The sequence below is a fragment of the Lemur catta genome, chromosome 14, assembly GCF_020740605.2.
Source record: "Lemur catta isolate mLemCat1 chromosome 14, mLemCat1.pri, whole genome shotgun sequence".
Taxonomy (NCBI): domain Eukaryota; kingdom Metazoa; phylum Chordata; class Mammalia; order Primates; family Lemuridae; genus Lemur; species Lemur catta.
Genome location: NC_059141.1, coordinates 26,148,340 through 26,168,116, shown reverse-complemented (window position 1 = coordinate 26,168,116; position 19,777 = coordinate 26,148,340). Strand labels below are relative to the sequence as shown.

General features: G+C 52.4%; 1 protein-coding gene across 1 annotated transcript in view; it reads right to left on the bottom strand.

Moving 5' to 3' along the window:
* The window catches only part of LOC123649731 (slit homolog 1 protein), a 143,688-nt gene that overhangs the window by 113,134 nt on the left and 10,777 nt on the right, over positions 1–19,777 (bottom strand). Inside the window, exons 2-4 of the mRNA XM_045567908.1 lie at positions 12,138–12,209; positions 9,758–9,829; positions 4,695–4,766 (exon numbers count right to left, since the gene is read on the bottom strand). Coding sequence (XP_045423864.1) covers positions 4,695–4,766; positions 9,758–9,829; positions 12,138–12,209 — 216 coding nt within the window. The remainder of the gene's footprint in view (positions 1–4,694; positions 4,767–9,757; positions 9,830–12,137; positions 12,210–19,777) is intronic.

The window sequence follows — 19,777 nt, the reverse complement described above, 5'->3', positions numbered from 1 at the left end:
ACCGGGACGGGAAGGGAAGCTTTGTTCTTGTGACCAGTGCTGACAGTTTAATTAAACCCAGCTTGAGACAGGGTCGATAGGGTCAGCATTCTTCAACAGGGCTCCTGCGGAACATCACATCCGCGCCTCTCCAACCACCAGGGCCCTGTTAATGAGTTATGGTGGTCCTTACGGCAGGGATATAAATAAGGAGAAACGAACGCCCTGGGCTGCCCTTAATCTCCCGCCCCCGCCCTCTTCCAGGCCCAGCAGGGACACAAAAGGCCAATCTTATCAGGACACATATTGGTTTCAAGGCTAAAAGGAAGCCCAGAGGAACTGGGTTTCCAGAAGCGGCTTCTGGATGAGAAGGGGATGCAGCCAGCAAGAGGAGGCCGGCGGGCGAGGCAGCGGAGAGACCCCTCCCCAGACCTGGGGGCCGGAGGCAGCGATGTGGGGGGCGGGCTGACACTCACCTGCTCCCCACCTGAACCTGGGAGAAGACTGGGCTTTGCTGCTCTAAGAAGCAGTCAGGTTTCAAACATGTTCCTCTAGCCCTAAACTTAATCCCTGTGTGCGTCCACGGAGACAAATTTCCACACCCTGAGGGTTGACTGTCCAGTGATGGAGCAGACACCAAACCTTGGCAACCTGCCACCAGGGTACACCTGGCCCCTGCAGGAGACACAGGTCCAGCCAGTGAAGCACTTGCCGCCACCCACTCCACCCTGCTGGTAGGTCAGAGGGTGGCCCGCTGCTCTCAAAGAGCCCTGATGACAGACCATCACCTCCTGGAGAGTCAGGGCCACACCTGCCTGTCCCTCTTACACAGACATCACTCCAAGGGTTCTCAGCATCCAGTACAGAGCCGGGTCCACCAGAGGCCCTTGGGAACGGCTAGATCAGTGGGTGGTGGGTAGCAGATGGAAGGTGGGGGTGGGGAGGGAGAGCATGGGGGCAGGAATTGGGGAGCAGAGAGGGTCTGGGTGGGTTTATAGGTGGGCTGCTAGATGGGTGGGCAGGGGAGCAGGTTGGGGGAGGAGATGGGGGATGGAGGGATGAATTGGTGGGATCGATGAGTGGATAAAAAATGGGACATGGACAGGTGGTGGGTAAAGAGATAGGTGGATGAGGTGGAGGGATGGTAGGTGGGGGGCAGAGGGCGGGTAGATGGGTGTGGGAGTGGGTGGGTGAGTGGGTGCAGGGACACCCCTTCATAAGGACAAGCTCCAGCATCAGACAGGCCAGGGTCCAAATGTGGCTCACCCCTTGGGCATGTCACAACCCTTTGAGCTCACATTTCATCTGTAAAATGGGAGAAATGCTGACTCACAGAGATGTTCTGATGGTGAAATCAGATAATATTTGGAAGTTCAGCATGAGCCTGGCACAGAATAACCTTCCACTCATTCTAACATCACTGTAATGACTGCACTTCCCAAGACCTTTCACCACGGCCCCGGGGGGACAAGGCAGTGAAAGGGCATCCCAGGCAGGTGCACGTCTGCAGCGCCCCAACTCCCTCTAACTGTAGACAGAGAATGAGGGTGCTCTCTTCTAGAAAAGTGGGGGCTGCTGAGCAGGAACTCCAGGCCCACCCTCAGTGGGGGCCTCCCTAAGGAAGCAGAGAATGTAACTTCAGGACACCGAGTGGGTCCAGGGGCAACATCACCTACGTGCTGCTCGTTTGCTCTCCCCACACTGCTCAGCAAAGCACCCAAGAGTACAAAGAGCAGATTCCCCTCGTCAGCCCCCCAAGCCTGTGCACTGGCATCCCAAGGCCAACTCCGGCCTTGGGCCTGTGCTGGCGGCACACCGGCCTCCCTGCAAAGGGAAGGGTGACGAGAGCTAAGAGCGCCAGTCGCCACAGGGGACGGGGGCCCAGCACCCACGATGGACTAAAGCCAGGCCAGGTCACCCTGGGAGACAGGCTCGCCACCCTCCACAGCAGGTCCCGTGTAGACTCACTTGACACTTCCTGAGCGCCTCCCTTGTGCCTCAGTGTTCCCGTCTGACACGAGAGAAGGCCACACCTCTCTTTAATGCTCACATCAGCCCCGTGAAGTGGCCATTATTATCTTTATCTCAGAGAAGCACAAACGGGCATGGATGGATTTAAGGAAATGTTGCAACATCATGTAACCAGCATCTGTTTTAACTCCGACTACAGCGGCTCTCCATCCCTTACAAAAAACTAGGAGGCTTCCTACCATAAAACTAATACGTGCTTCTTAGAGAACATCTGGGAAATACAGAAAAGAAAAAAGCCACCCCCAGACAATCCCTGTTGGGATTCGACCGTCATTTTTCATCATTATTTTGAGTGATTTATTTAGCGTTCGTGCAATTTTGCATCCTGGCTCTTGATACCACAAACATTTATCTGAATTACTTGACATCTTTCCTAAAGGCCATTTTTGATGACTGTATAAATATTCCATCAGGTAGATACATCATAATCTACGTAACCATGCCCCCAATGGTGGCCATTTAGGTTATTTCCACATTCTTTTCAATATTCTAAATAATGCCCCAATGGACATGTTTGTGTTTATGTTTTATTATTTCCTTAGGGTAGATCCCCAAACATGAGATTTCTATGTCAAGGTTTAAGCCCGTTTTTAGGCTCTTTAGGAACCCGGCAGGCCTGGCATCCAATTCCAACTCTAGCATCACGCTGCTCTGGGGTCCAGGGCAATCATCTCCCTGAGCCAGAGATCCCGAGTAGGAAAAGAAACGGACAGACTAACCCAACACCAGGGAAGTATTAACAGTAGTGAAGAATAACCTGCGAGCGGATTTTAACTTCCGGAGGCTACACAGACAAGATCAGCCGAAACGTGGGCCGCACCCTCTATATGCTTTGTGACTGCACCTCACCAGGCACACGTGGCCTCCCTCAAGCCCTAGCATAACAGCCTCTGCGTGAGAGTCGAAACTTGCTCCGGATGGGAAGGATTAGTGCTGGGTCCCTCCCAGTCAAGTGGAAGGTCACCAGGTGAGAGAGCAGGAACGCCAGGCACTGCCTTCTGAGGGAGGGTGTCCCACCTCCAGCTCCCGAGCGTCACTGCGCCTGCTGATCACCGGAGCCCGACACGGCTCGCTGGCCCAGGGGTGACCTCCTGAGCTACGATGGGCCGGTCAGATTCTCTCTCCCAGAATCCGGAGTGGGGCCGAGACACTGTGGCTCTGAGCCCTGCGGTCACAGGGAGTGGGAGGCGAGTCAGCACCGTGTGACCCAAGTCATGGTGGGACAGAGACACCGCCGATGAGGCCAGGACACTGGTTTGCAGGAGGAGTGAAACAGCAAGGTGGCAATTCAGAAAGAACCAGAAACGTCCCTCACATCTCAGTCCCGGCCCCTCGAGGGCCAGGAGGGCCTCACTTCCTGTCGGGGGAGCCCTCGCACCTGCTGGCTGTGCCCGCACAACCCACCTCCGCCCTCGCGATCTCACCAGCCTGCGGGGTTCTGTCGCTGGAACCAAGTGTGCCCGCCTGCTCCTTGGCCAGACCAACTGGGGGAGGTAACAGAGATGTTTGGGAATGCCAGACGCTCAAGTCAGCAGAACGGGGTGGGGGGGGCAAAGAATATTAGCAAACAGATCTTCAAACTCTTGCTCCTGTATCTTTCCCTATAACCATGCCCAAGGTGAAAAACTCAGTGAGCCTGGGCACCAGGGACAACCAACCAGATTGATGAAAAGGTTTGTTTGATCATTTCCCCAGACTGTGCCCTCTGTGAGACAGCCGCCCTGGAGGGGCACCAGGATGCACCGGCCTCAGTGGTGAACCCAAGTCTTGGGCTGCCCTAGGCAGGGCGTGCGGCGTGAGAGTCTTCCCCGAGTCCTCCCAACTCAACATTCAAAAACCTAACAAGAATATATGGTGGTTCTAGGTAGTTACAGAAAGCAAAGCTAAGAAAAACATAAGTTATTAGAAAGCAGATTTAGAGCTCAAAGTTAAAAAGAATTTTCTAAGTTGCTGATTTGTCTAACAATGGAATTGACTGCCGGGGGAGGTGGTGAACTCCCCATCACTAGAGGTAGCCAAGCAAAGACTGCAGGACCACATGCTAAGGAGCTGCAGAAGAGATTCCTTGGATGATCTTAAAGGTCCTGTCCAACCCAAGATCCCACAAAACAAAATACATGGGGGAACAATTCAGGCACATTTGGCAAATCATGGAGCGGCAGAATTAGCAGCTATCCTTTAAACTTGAAAGAAGCACATCAACAGCAAATAAAAATGTGATTTTACACCATGGTTAATAACGTTATAGTCTGCATTACACTATTAGGTAGAAAAGCTGAAAATAGAAATAGGTTCAAGAAGGGCTTAGTTGAGTGAATAAATATTCGACCCAAGGCAGGTTAACAAAGGCAGTGAGAGATGAGTAAGAACAGTCTGGCATTGCAATCGACAAGCATGCCGGCCCCCAGAGCACCCTGGAGCCTGCACCATCTACATCAGCTAGGAGTTTGGATGAACTGCAGATTCTTTGAAGTGTTTGCCGTGGAGAAATGCCCCACACAGCTGCTTCCTACAAAAAGGGCCTGGCCTTTGACGCCCGGAACCATTCCTGCCAGGGCAGGAGCATGGGGGCCACGGCCATGGGAACGTCCAGGCCCCATTGCCCAAGCACTGCCCACCCCCCCCCCACCCCGAGTGGAGATAAAACCACAGAGGGAACTTTCTGGCCACAGAGCATCACTCACAGTCTCGACAGAGCCTGGTTATTCTGGAACAGCAGTTCTGGTAACATGTGCAGCTGGTTCCGGTTCAGTCGCCTAAAAAAGAGAAGAGGAGAATTGGAAATTGCCTAGACGTCCAGGAAATCCCAAGGACTTCTCGGAAAGCACCAGACTCAGAGCCAGAGGCCCAGGTTCAAACCCTGACAGGGTCAGTGTGTAATCCCAGGAAAGTTACCTTCTCTGGGCCGTGGTTTCTCCATCTACAAAGTGGCAATTCTGCCATCCGCAGCCCGGCAGGATGAGAACAGAGTACCTGTGAAAGCCCCTAACCAAGTCAATTTCCACATCCATCATCATCATCGCTTCACACTCGCAAGCCCTGTGTAATTGACGAGGCACCGATTCTGACACTCTCGGCCTGTGGGTGAGACACCTGACTCCACGTGAAACCTGAGCTACACCCTGACGTGGCAGGACTGGCCACACCGGCCTGAGTCCCAGTTGCCCGCACCCACGTTGGGCTCAGCAGTGATTTAACTGTTTTGTTTTGTTTGTTTGCTTTGGGTCTTTTTACAGAATGAAATAGGTTTGTTGATTCTTTTATCAATGTAATGAAAATGCATGTTTAAAAAAAAGGAAGCCTCAAATAATAGGCGAAAAAGTAGCTGACCACCTGCATTTTTCTTCCTCAACAGTTTATGGTCATCTTTCCACCCAACAACAGAGAATTACCCCTTTATTTTTAATGGCTGAATAGAGTGTCCACAATGTTTCATTTCCCTCTTGGTGAGCAGTCATCTTTTCAGTATCATGAACCCAGGCAGGAGTGAGAGTCCGGTTCTGGAACATTTGTCAGGAATGTGACCTGACAAGAAAACACACTGAAGAAAGAACCCAGACTCGTCCTAGGAGGGCAGCGAAGTTTAACCAGACTCATCTCACGTACCTTAAGCAACTAATTCCTTGACACCAGAGCCTAGGATGTAGCAAGGGATGCAATGGAAATTTCTAAAAACTGTAACAGACAACATTAAAACTGAACAATTGCTTTTTAGCCTTTACTCCACAGCGGCTCAGTGCATCAAGGGAGGGTGGGGGTGACACCCACGAAGTACAGAACCTTGGTCCGTGGGCCACCAGCAGGGCACCGCCTGGGTGTTGGTAAGAGCTGGGACATCTCAGGCTCCACCCCAAGTCTGCTGAATCACAATCTGCGTGTCAACGGGATGCCCGAGTGACCCGTACACAGTAAGGCTGGAGAAGCACTGATGTGAAACACGGCCCCAATCACTGACCCATCTAGAGATGGTTCAAAGTGTCCAGGAGGATGTGGGCAGGTGATATGCAAAAACTGTGCCATTTCATACAAGAGACTATGGGATTCAAGGATTTTGGTATCCAAAGAGGTCTTACAACCAATCCCCGTGGACACTGAGGGACAGCTAGATGATAAACCATCTTTTGGAGGGAAAGGGGAAAAACTTAATTCTATGTATCCAGCAGTAGTTGGTCTGTGGTTACTTCCTAGAAGGTCATCCTCCACCTGATCTGTGAGAAAGGTCATGGCCACCACATTGGGCACCCCCACGTTCCAGCACAGTACAGACAGTTAGAGCCGCAACCTTAGCAGACCAGCTGGAAGAAGTTTACTTTTAAGGATGGGTTCCTGGGGAAACACATCATTGCCTTGGGGGGAAAAGGGGACCACCAATATAATCCTTAAAGCAACAGGAGCAGACACCAGATAGCTCCGAGTTCCTTAACCTCAGTCCAATAAATTAATCCTGTATTTACTCTGTCTGGTAACCACTGGGTTTGGTTTGGTTTTGTTTCCCCCCAAGACTTTCTCATTTTTCTGGCTTCAATTTCTGAAAAACATTTAGGAGGAAAAGGTACTCCATGTCTAGGTTAAAGTGGAAAATCAAAGGACACCAAAGAAGAAACCCAGTATGGTGAGGCACATGCAGGTAATTCAGGATATTAGTAGTAGCGGCCACCAGTCAGAGTTAGCCCTTACTATGACCTCACCATCAGAGGGAAAGTGGATGAAAGTCGGGCTCCTTTCTCTTGGACATGGCCACAGCGCCTTACATGCACGCACACACTTCCCCTCTCCTTGTGACAACCCTCCCACCCTCCGGAAGGGTTTACTGCCACCATCTCACCACATGGCTTGGTTCTTAGCCAGTGTCCAAGATACGTTTGCTGACTTCGTTGGATTGCCTCTCTTTGACAGATGAGGGACTCAGGGTGCCTACAGGTAAGTGACCCGCCCAAGGCATCGCTGAGTGGTGGCTGTGGAATCCTGAAGCCTGCCTCTCCCTCCTCCCGGTCCTGGCCGCCCTCACAGGACTGCGCTGACCTCCACCCGGCCAGCCCACTGGGACCCGAGCTGCCCACTGCCTCCCAGCAGCTGGCTAGCGGCACACGGCCAGTGGGACCACACACTGCTGCTTCTGTCCTTGACTCTGTCACTGCTTGTAAGAACCAGTCATGTCCATTCCTGTTTAGGGCAGAGGCACTTGGAATTCTAACTACATAATTTAACTATTGCATAAATGAATGAACCACTGGTAGAAAAAGGAGTCGTCTCTATGAAAACAAAGTAGAATGTCTTGGAAAGATTTGATAAAAACAAAGCTATTAGTGAAAGGGCTGTTAAATCAAGTAAAAGACGGGGGAGGTGGGAGAGGAGGTGTCATTTTAAGAAAATCCAGAATTCTCCACCCAGATTGCTTCCAAGGGCCTTTAAAAAAAGCTCACTCCACCTTCAAGAAACCAAAACCAAAAATCATAAACAAGGTACATGTGAGTAGTTTAGGCGAGGAAAACAATACCGAACTCTAATCAGAGTCTCACACTAAAAAGAAAGTTCTCGGCCAACAAAAAGGGTCAAAAAAAAATAAGGGGGGGGCTGTCAATAAATACACATTTACATGTTTTAACCTAAAATGAAACATTTAGGGTATGCATGGTTTTTTTATGACTCCCCACATTTACCAACTTTTATGATTAACTGACCCACGCTGTCTCCAACAAGTGACAGTGACCTGCCCCGGAAATAAGGAACTGGAAAAGGACAGAAAGGACAAAGTCTGCAGTGACAAGTCGTGACTCAAAAAGGAGGACTCTACCAAGCCTTGGGTGGCAGCAGGCATGACAGGGACCACCCTGGTCACATCTGGACCCCCCAATCCCTTGCCCACCTTTCCTCCACCTCCAGGGCACGGCAGCCAGCGCTGGAGCTGGAATGGGTTAGGCCCAAATCAGCCCTCGTAGCCGGGTCATCAGTACGGATTCTGTTCTAAGCCTTTTAAAGACGACAACACAGCCCTAAACACGTGGTCTGGCTGTGGGCTCCTCGTCACTCAGGTTCAGGCCTGGATGAGAGGTACAAAAGAAAGACTGCCTTGATTTTCTTCCAGGCTGCAGAAGGGCAGCATGACAACTATATATATTTTTTTATGTACATATGTATGTATGTATGTATTTAGAGACAGTCTTGCTGTGTCGCCCAGGCTAGAGTGCAGTGTTGTCATCATAACTCACAGCAACCTCAAACTCCTGGGCTCAAGTGATCCTCCTGCCTCAGCCTCCCAAGGAGATAGGACTACAGCATCATACGAGACCAATTTTTTTTTTTGTAGAGACGGGGTCTTGCTATTGCCGAGGCTGGTCTCCAACTCTTGACCTCAGGCGATTCTCCCACCCTTCCACCTCAGCCTCTCAAAATGCTAGGATTACAGATGTGAGCCACCGTGCCTGGCCTTCCTTTATTTAATAACTTATTTTCTTTGATATGAAAGTGAAAGATGAGGTATTAGGTCATATTCACTAAAATGAGCTCAGACTTTGAAAGGCAAAATGATATGAGTTCTAATCTCCTCTTCTGCATGATTGTGGTTAACCTCTGTGCACCTCTATTTCCCGTCTGGGAAATACCACTTACAGCACTGTTGTTTTAAGGATCAAATGAAATACTATAAGGCAAAGAGCTTATCTTCATGCCTGGCACAGAGTGAAGCACATGTATAATTATAATTATAAGCTCATTGTTAGAAAATCCATAAAAAAAGAAAAACACAAAGAATAAAATTAGTTACTTAGTTACCTGTTCCCACTACTCACCATAAGAGAGTTAATGGTCTCAATGTCCTCCTCCTCCTATATTCTATCCACATACAAATTGTTTTTATTTATACAAATGTCACTTCCTAGCTTTTCCACTTAACATTATGTCATGAACATATTCCCATGGCCTTCACTGTCCTTCAAAAATGTGATTTTATATCTTATGTCTCCACTAGAATGGCTATTTCCAATTTTTTTTGTATTAAATGATATGCAATGAATATCCTGACAATTAAATTGTTTAGCCATGTCTCTAATTATTTTCTTAAAATAAAATGGGCTTTCTGGTTCAAAGAGCATGAAGTTTCAGACGCTTGACGCCTACAGCCAAAGCAGTTTGCAGAAGGACAAGACCAGCATGCATGTGAGTGCCCATCCCCCACCTCCCCCACCACATTCCCGTTTTTCCCTCCTTGCCAATCCGAAATGCAAAAATTGATCAAGACCCATTTTAAAACTGGAAAGCCATTAAGGAGCAAATCGTGCAAATCAGAACCTGCCACCACCTTCCTGTTTCTGTGCTGTGGGCCTGAGCACCCAAGACACCATCCTCTGGTGGCCCCGGGGGCTTCCCTGATGGCTCCCCTAGGCACACCAAGGGCTTCCTTTAAGGACACACAAATCAGTGAACGATGGTTATGTCTCAGATTGAGATGATAGAAATTTCACTTCCTTTTTATTGTGTGAGTTTTTTGCCTTTATGTATTTTCCGGGAAAACAACAAAGAGAGTTGCATTGAGAATGTGGGCTGAGGACACTCTCCAGGCTCCAGTGTGCCCTGTGCCCTGTGACCACGCCCAGTGCTGCAGCTGCTCCTGGCTCCATCCCCAGGCAGGGGCAGGCTGGGTGTGGGGTCCCACCCCTGAGCACCCCAGGCTCCCACCAGCGCTCGGCCTGCGTCACCCTCCCGGTGCCAGCCCCACCGCCCTCCTGAGCCTGCGCCCGCCAGTACTCACAGCCGCTCCAGCTCCTTCATGTCGTCGAAGGCCCCCCGTTCCACCGCTCCAATCTGATTCTCCATCAGCTGCCTGGGGAGCAAAGAGACAAGGACAGCTACAGGATCGGGGACAAGGACTGCTCAGAACAGCTGGCACGAGGGAGGAGCACAGGCAAACTCTGCCAGGGCAGCATTGGCGAGGGAGTGATACAGGAGCCGTGCCCGAACCTCTTACAGACCCATGTCCTAGCCTCAGTGGACAAAATTTCCTCCCAACTTTGCAAATTCCCCCACACGGGCTCCTCGGCACACCCAGCCTGACAGCAAGATGCGCTTCCAGCCTCCGCCCACGCCGACCCCTGTGAGGCCACGGCCACAGCAGAAGGCAGCGGGGCAGCGGAGCACCAGGCCAGAGCTCCGAAGGCACGCTCGGGGGAGCCGGCACCGGTGGCAGGCAGCATGGGACTGGCTCTGGGCTGCTGGCACACATGCCCTGGCTTCCTCTGGCCCAGGAGGCACGTGTCCAAGGGACAGAGCAGGGGGATCAGCCAGTGTCAGGGGGAGGCGAGCCTGTGCCAAGTGGGCAGCGCCCACACATGCAGCAAACACACTCTGCAGTTGGCAGACAACACCCTCTCCTGCCTGCACCCCCACTCTGCCCGGCCCCATCTGCTGAAGAAAAGAGTGGGGTGCCCGCGCCAACAGAACCACCTGGCTCCGTGGGACTCTGCGTCTCCTCACCGCCAACGTGCCCTGAAACCCAGAGCATCCGGCTGGTGGGCAGCATTCTTCACCACTAGATGGGCTGTCGTATGGTAATCTTTGAGACGGTCTGTTTCTCTCCTGCGTTTTCCCCTCTCCGCTCAAAGCAGGCAGCGTGTGCGCCCTGCATGGGCCTCAGACAGGTTTGGGGCGGGGCAGGGCAGCGGGCAGAGCTGCCATCAGACACTTCTCTTTCTCCACTTTGTTTCCAAAAGCCTGGTGTGTCAAGGAGCTTCCACTGGAGGCCTAGGGGGAGAAGGGAGGGGAGCACCAGGAGACAGGGGGGCTTCCCCCGACTCAGAAGGGGTCAAAGGTCAGTGGGTTCTGGGGCAGCAGATCCCTGCCCAGTGACTGGTCAGCTCTGACCTCAGAGTGGATTGGCCACAAAGTTCCAGCTTCTCCAAAGACCCTGGAACTGCAGAGTCAGTAGTTCTGAAAGAATAGAGGCCCCAGGGCCCTTGCCACTACCCTGGGAGCACAGGGTGAGGGACCATATGAGTGTCGGATGTTGGATTTCCTGCCAGCCATGTAAGACGAGCTCAGAGTCAAAACTGAGTTGATGCAGAGAAAATAAGGAAATGCAATTCTTCCCACACTCCTGAGTTTGTGGGCCGAGCTGTCCTACAGCAGAAAGCATGCATGCTGTGGCTGCCTCTGCACCCTGAGATCAGCAGAGCAGGGGGGGATAAAGGGGTCCTTCCCTTCACTCCTCGCCCCTGCCCAGCCTGACAAGGCTGGTGCCGTGGACAGCTCCACTGCCAGCAAGTAGGCAAGCCCCACAGCTGTGCGGCCACCTCCAACATCTGCCACTATCCGGCACCTAGGGAGTCGATTCTGTCCTCACCTGCCCCCCCTCAACCTCCCTCTCAAGTTAGGGGGCTATGGCCTTGCTGGGGAGCCTTTCCAGGGTACAGGTTCATAAGAACTACGGAGACTGTTATAGGCTGACGTGTGTCCCCCACAATGCACATGCTGCAGCCCTAACCTCCAGTGTGACTGCACTGGGAGACAGGTCCTTCAGGGAGACAGATAAGGTACAATGATGACAGAAGGGTGAAGCCCTAATCCAATAGGACTGGTGGCCTTATAAGAAGAGGAAGAAATGTCCGAGATCTCTCTCTGCTTGCACACAGAGCAAAGGCCACATGAAGATACAGAGAGAAGGCGGCCATCTGCCAGCCAGGAGAGAGCCCTCACCGGGAACCAACCCTGCCAGCACCTTGATCTGGGACTGCCAGCCTGCAGAACTGTGAGAAAATAAATATCTGTTGTTGAGGCCACCCTGTCTGTGGTATTTTGCTACAGCAGCCCACGCAGACCAGTGCAGACACCTAAAGATTCTGCACAGCCACCTGGTCTTGCTCACCCACAGGAGACAGCCGATGGCCAAGCTGCCCAGCCCAGGTCCCCACCACGCTCGGCTTCCTCCGTGGGAGGCAGTGGCCACTCTGGGTCAGCACTCAACATCACCCTCCTCTATCCACCACAGGGTGTCCCGAGACTGACTCCACGTGGAGGGGCCCAGCTGGCCCGTAGCCCTACCCCCCACCCCCAGGGCTCTGCCTAGGACCCCCACGGCATTGCCGGGGGTGGGGGTGGGACGGAGGTCACGAGTGGGGGCTGCACCCCATACTCACAGCACTCGCAGCTGCTTCAGCCCCGCGAAGTCATTCTTATGGATCCGGGTGATGTTGTTGCCGTTGAGCTCCCTGGCGGAGGAAAGGAGAGAAGGAAGCGGTGAGGTGGCCAGGTGGGCCCCCAGGCCTGGGGCTCAGCTCCAGGCCCCCTCCTTGCCTGGCTCAGGCCAGTCATCTCACCAATGGGGTTAGGGGTTTCCCAGCTAAGCCGGGGACCCCAAGTCTGTTTCAAGGCCCAACAAGTTGAGGCCTCTTTGCAGCAGATGCCCAACCAGCCAGAACAACCAGACCAAGTGTTCACCTGTAGCCCAATCTTCTCACTCCACCAACTATGGTCAAAAGTTCTAGGTACACCTATGAGCTCAACCCAAGTCCAAGCTACTCTGAGAAAGAGTGAGTTTCCTGTCCTACAGGTGTGCAGGAAGTGTTTGGTCTGGGTGGTGCTCTAGGTTTGCTTCCACTAAGATCAACAACACATACCCAAAAATTAAAAAATTAAAAAACACATGGATTCCTTTTCCCCATGCCCCAGGAACTGGGCTTTACGGACATCCCCAAGTGAGGTGGGAAAGTACTAATAATTACTGTGCCCATCACAGAGGAGAGAGCAGCTCTAGGAGGCTAGGTGCCTTCCTGAGGCCACCAGCTGGCAAATGAGAGCAGGGATCAGAACCTACAGCCATCTGACCCTCGGGCCCACGCTTTTTCTACCATACCAGGCTGTCTCTCCAAGCTGACCAGCCGATGAGGCACCCAGCACATGGCTTCTCTGGTCTTCCCTTGGGCCTGGCTCCTAGTCCTTAGGAGCAGCCGAAAAAACTCATTCCCTGTTTCTCGTCTCTTTGCTAACAGCATCTCTCAGAGGGGCCTGCGGCCTCCCCAGGCCAACATGGCCCCTGATGAAAGCCCCAGACCACGAAACTTCCCCATCCCCAACGCAGTGGGGAGGCCTTCTCCATGTGAGACGGCTCTTTTCAATTTAAAGGTCTTTTTTTACTCAACTAAATATTCTTCCCAGAAACAGCCATTTCTGAGCCTCAGTGGTGTTCTACCCCCACCTGCTCCTGCTGCAACAGGACCGCTCTTCAAAGGTTGAGAACGTCATCGTGGAGCTCTTTAAAATCACTTCCCTTCCCAAGCAGGGCTGGCTGCCTTCCTCTGGGCTGAAACTCTCATCTCAAACCCAAAACCGCAAGGCATTTCTGGATTCTTTACTATTATGATTATAAAAGTATGTCAGCATTGATTAGAAGAGCAAAATGTTAAAAAACTTAAATGGCCATCAGCAGAGCATTGCTTAGTTGAATCCAGCACGTCTGTGAAACTGAACACCATGCAGCCATTCAAAACGGTACGAGGAAAGCGGTAGGATACCAGATGTGGAAATGGTTTACGAGACAACCATTTTCTACAGTCCTGGTTAATAGAAACACACACACACACACACACACACACACGCATCAATACAGTTACATGCAAAGAATGAGCTGGGGACTGCATGCCACATAGTTATGGCTATAACTGCAAAGTGAGGGGACTCGAAGTGATCTTAAGTTTATTTTACTTTTCTGAAGTTGTTTTAATTTTTTAAAAAGATTTCTATATTTTATAAGCCAACATAAGATTCAAGTTATTGCATTTTAAAAATAAGCGTAATAGGTTCATTATTGAATTTTTTCCAATTTCCTGAAGAATAAAGAGAAAAATGAAACCACATATCATCATATCACTTAGAAATAACTCCTGTTAGCATTCTGAAATATTTTCTCCCAAGCCTGCTTTCATGGGATACAATTTTTATGCCGTTGAGATAATTCAACAGACGTTTATGGAAGACTTACTATCTGCAAAGCATTTTGCAAGGTTCTGAAGGTAAGAGGATGAATTGAGGCATAAACGTTACCCCCTCCTTCTATAACGCCATACCCTGTGCATTCTCCACTGGAGACTGTCTGGCCATGTAGTGTCCCTTAATTTGGCTACATCAAGTAACTGGACCATTCCCTGAGTCCCTGTGACTGGAACCCCTGGGCTGTTTGGACACTGTCCAATTATAAGCAACACTGCATAAAGCTCAGTGGGCATTTGGGAGGAACACATTCCTAGAAATGGAATTACTCAGTCAAAGGTCATGAAAACTCTGATGAATTTTACAATCACTCACTCGTTCCTTCTCATGGCAACCATGGTATATAAGGTGACCGATTATGATTATTATTCCCATTTCACAGATGGCAAAATTGAGGCAAAGACAAACACTAAGGCTTGTCTGAAGGAGGCAGGGCTCAAAATGGAACTCAGGAAGCCCTGAGGATGAAACTCCCACTAAGGCAGGGCGGGGGTCGGGGGGAGGACCTCTGATCTCCTGATGCCATCCCATGTTTGCACACCTCCCTTGTCACGCTTTCGTACCAGCTCCCGCTGTGCGGACGCTGGGATGCATTCCTTAGCCCAGCCCCTCCTCCTCACTTCCTACACCCCACTCCACCCCCAGCGTGAGATGGGCAGGGAGAAGACGACCATGGTACAGACAGCAAAGTAAATACAGCCTCCCTCGGGAGGCCCTGGTTCCGGGCAAGGATGTCAGTGGGGGCCCAAGCCCATCCCAGGCTCCCCCCATCAGCCCTGCTCTCTAACGCCCAGCTAAGTGCCTCCTCTCAGGAGAGCCCCCCTCACCCCAGAAGTCAGCCTGCAAGCTCCCATTAAGCTCCCAGGTCTGACGGCTGCTGCTGAGGAAGCATTATCACCACTTAGGCTGAGAAAGTGACCTCCACTGGGGAGCCCACCCTCTCCCCCCAAGCAGGGCGGCCCATCAGGATCGAGTTCCCAGCCCCGGCCAGCCGCTTCCCCTCGAGCCCCGGGAGGAGGCTGCTGGAATGAGGCGAGGAGGTCATTTTTCTGCAGTGCCTGATTCCTCCTCCAACAGGTGGGCCTTGAGTGTTGCCCTGGAGACCCCCCTCCCCAGCCCAGGAGACGCTGCAGGGACTCAAACCCACGGCAGCCAGAGCAGCCAAGTGGGGAGAGCCGCAGGGGCAGGCCCCGGCCTCGAGTCTCAGGAACAACCCAGCATGCAGAGCTAACCTGGGCTCCTTAAGGCTTTGCCGCCAGAACTCACACCCACCATTTCTTATTGGGCACCTACTGTATGCGGGCTCTGGGCCAGGCCCCAAGCATGCTTCATCTCATTTCACCCTCACAGCAACCTGTGGGGTGAGTTCTGCTGTCCAACTTACTGATGAGGAAACTGAGGCACAAGCTGCTGAAGCAACTTGTGCGGTGCCACACAGTTAATAAATGGCGGGGCCGGTGTGATTCCACGTTCTTTCTTTCACATCACAAAGGCTCATGTTGCAGTACTCTCATCTCATCGCCTTGCCCCGAGCCGTCACGCCTTGCACAGAGCTAAAGAATAAGGTTGGGGCCTTGGGGCTCTGTGACAAGACCACGCGCTCTGCCTAAGCCACAGTGTCAGGGTAGCTCCCAGCCAGGCTGGGTTCATTGCGCTGTTAGTGGCTAAGAGCTGGGGCTCTGGTGCCAGACTGCTCAGCTTCAAATTCCTGCTCCACCATTATACCAGCTGTGTGACCTTGGGCAGGAGGCTTCACTTCTCCGTGCCTGAGTTTCCCCCATCTGTAAAATGAGGATGATGGTAGTACCCACCTCTTAGAGACATGGTGAGGTGTAAATGGCTTAATGTTTCTAAAACACCAGGAATAATACCTGGTGCACAATTGGCGCTCTCTAGTTCAGTATTTCCTGCTGCAGTTATTTTTACTGCTGCTACTTTTGCTGCTGTTGTTGTTTTCCTTGAGGACCATGGCTCTACCAGGAGGTGGTGTCCCCAGGCTCAGCTCAGCCTGGTGCTGGACTGGCAGGGCCGAGCTGAGCCGGGGAGAGCCAGCGACTCACTGCCCCGCAGGCCCCGGGACGCTGCAGACCAGGGGAGACACCCTAAGACAGGTCCCACTTCCACAAGTGATGAGTTCACACCCATTCCTCTCCCCAGCGAGGAAAATAGGCCAACGGCAAATGGCCCTGATTTCCGTCAGTTCCTGTGTGGTCCTGGCCTGAAGGGAAACCCTCAGTGGTAAAAGAGTTTGGAGAAAATCCTCCAAAGTCACCTCGGAAAAAACAAAAACACACAAGGATTTCTGGAATCCTCTCAGGAAATAAGAATTTGATCCCCAACATCTGGGTGTTTGTGATAAACCAAGAGAAACCCTCGGATTTCCTGGGGCTGCAGGCATAAACACCCTGGGCCCCTCGTGGGGTGTTCTGGGGGCTCCTTGCTCTGGGGACCGGAGCATTCCCGCAGCGGCCCAAGCCCGCAGGAACAGTGGGGAGGCTCGCCCTTCCTGCCAGGCCTCCAAAAAGTAAACACACACGCTCTCACTGTGAATGAGACAGGCCTCCTGGACGCGGGAACTGTACACCTCGGCTTTTTCCTTTGAAATCTTACCCTGGCCAAGTCTGCAGTGCGGAATCTGCAGGGTCAGGCAGGGAGAGCAGATGGGAGAAGGAATTGCCCTCCCCAGCCACTGCCCAGACAGCGGTAACGGGGGCCACAGCGGCCCAACACCCCATCCGCTGGCTGACCTGGCTGTGCCCCTGTCCCCGTCCCACATGCAACCTAAGACTGCATCCTCTCATCTGCACCCTGCAGAGCCCCTCTGGGGCTCCCCACATTCACTCTGGCTCCCCTCCAACCCTCTCTACAAGCCACAGCCAGAGTGGCCTTTCAAGACACAAATCTGACCATGCCACTCCCCACTTAAAGCCTTCAGTGGATCCCCATCGTTAGTGGATTCAAGACAGGAGTCTCCTTACCATGAACTGCGAGCTCCCGAGGGGCCCGCCCTGTCCCCACCAACCCAGCCGGCCTGCCCCCAGCTCATCCTCTGCCTCGCTCCCTCTCCCTGGCGGACTCCTTCCTTCCTCTTGCCTAACTGCAACTGGCAAACCTTCCTGTCCCAGGCCCACAGAACACCCCAACCTTCTCCTCTGTAGCACAAACCAGAGCAATTTTACATTGATTCGGGGGACTCCTGACTGATGTCTCAGCCCCCACATGAGATTAGAAGCTCCTGGAAGACACAAACTGTGTTTTTCTTGCTATTGCATCCCCAGGGCCTAACACAGTGCATGGCACACGATCGATGCCTCAGTAACTATTTCTTGAATGCAGGAATGAATTTGCATTTACATTGGCATATTTCAAATAGCACTGGGTTGAGTGGCTTTTCCATGTTTCCCTGCTCTCCCACCCTGCCCAAAAATAATAAGTCAAAAGAAATGCTCTCCAAAAATGGACATAACCCCAAAAGAGCTCCACACACAGAGATGCTGCCCTGTTACCGATAACCTCCTCTCACCCAGGTCCTTACGTTCTTGTAAGTGAGCCCAATATGAGCAACAAAATAGTGCCCTTGGGTCCACGCTGCCACGCAAGACAGCTGGGTCATTCCTGACACCCTCGGTAGGAAAGAAGAAAGGAGGGCTGTCTTCCTCCAGCTCAGGGCCTTCTGGAGCCTCAGGAGAACCGGGGAGCAGGTGGAATCCGCGGGGCGGCACTGTCCCAGCTGCCTCGTGAATATTAGTGCGTGTAATTCTCACCGCAACCCTGGGAGGTGGGTGTGATTCCCATCATCTTACAGATGAGGAAACTGAGGCTAGCAGTTAAGTGGCAGAGCTGGGAAGCCAACCCAGGCGGCTCAGGTTTCAGCCAATAGCTCTGGCCTTGGAGTCACAGGCCCGAGCGTGGATCCCAGCTCCACCCTGAGACATTCTCTGAATCTCACTTGCTCATCCATAAAATGGGGATAACAATGTTACATGCCCGTTAGGGCTGTCTGGAAGGTGGCTGGTGAGGATCTGACCAAAGCCCAGGGTGGCCTCGAGCAGCGGGTGAGGCAGGAGGTCCTGCCTGCGGTTTCAGAGATGTCAGGGTTGACAGGGAAAGAGCTGGACCACAGCTCGAGCCCTGAGTGCACCTGCGCTCCTTGGTCAAGTGTCAGGGAGACTCTGAAGTCCTGGCGCCCAGAGTCTGACCCCAGGGAAGGGGTGGCTGTGGCTCCGAGGGGCGGAGGCCTGTGGCCAGCCTGCCTTGGCCCTTGGGGCAAAAGACTGATTTTCTCCTCGGCCTCTTTCATAGGGAAACACCAGCTCCTCCCCACACCCAGAGCTTCCGCCCTACCCTCCTTCCTCCTCACACGCCAGCGCCTCAGGCCTCAGGGCCTTTGCACGGGTGCCAGGGGCAGCCTGGAGTGGCCCTCTCCTCCCCTGCCCACCAGCACAGGCACCGGCTCCCTCCTGACATCCTTCAGGCCTTTAAATACCCCCTCCTTGAAACCAGCTTCCCCAGCAGCCACTGAGCTTGTCCTGTGGAGCTCGGAGGGCATCGTAGAGTCGTGTGCAGCAGGCAGTCCTTCGAGCAAGACCAGTCTCCCCTGCTCGGCTGTTGGGGCAGAGGCCACATCTGGTCTGCTCACTGCAGTATCCCAGCACCTGCCAGATGCCTGGCACACCACGCTGTTCACTGGACACAGGCTGACTGGGCGACCCTGCCCACTGAGCCCAGGGGCTGCTGGCACACTGTGGCCGAGGCCTGGCACTCACCCCGGCCACCGACGAGGCTTTTCCCACAATCCTCAGGCCTCAGCGGGCCTCCCACACCACAGTCCTCCAACTCCCCAGCTGAGCCACAGCCTGACACCGCCCCCCACCCTCTACCATGTCACCAGTGGGAAAGCCCCCAGGAGCAGTCAGGGCCCCCTCCCAGGGCAGATTTGCCACCAATCCCATTCTGCCTTTGTGCCCTGGGCTCCTTGGGACCTGTCTCCTTTCCTTGGCTTGAATAATAGCAATAGTGTCACTGGTGTCACAACCAAGCCAGCTCACTGAAGCCTCCTGATAGCCCCTGGCTCAAAGGTCTGTTACCAATCTGCTTTACAGATGAGGACACTACGGCATACAGAATTTAAATTTAAACAACTTGTTCAAAGTCACCCAGCTGGTGAGTGAGCAGGTTAAGGAGCAGGACTTGAGCCCTGGCGTGTCTGACCCCAGGACCCAGCTCTTTTTTGGTTTTTTTTTTTTAATTTTTAATGGTGGTTAAAAATAAATATAACATAAAATTTAACATCTTAACCATTTTAAGTGCATAGTTCAGTGGTGTCCTGTACTATCTAAAAACGTGTATATCCACACTGTCATGCAACCCATCTCCAGAACTTCATCTTGCAAACTCAAACCCCTGCTACAGAGTGTCCCCGGCTCACCCTCCCCCAGCCCAGCAACCAGCCTCTACTTCTGTCTCCCTCAGCGTGACTCCTCTGGGAACCCCAGGTGAGTGAGATCATACAGTATTTGTTGTTTTATGACTGGCACATTTTACTTGGCACAATGTCCTTGATGTTCATCCACGGTGTTGCATGTGTCAGAACTTCCTTCTTTGTTCAGGCTGAATAATATTCCACTGCATGTATGTACCGCATCTGTTTAACATTCTCCTGGCAATGAGCACTGGGTTACTTCCATTTTGGCTATTGTGAATAATGCTCCTATGAACATGGATGTAAAATATCTCTTTGAGACTCTGCTTTCAATTCTCTGGGTATATACCCAGAAGTGGAATTGCTGGA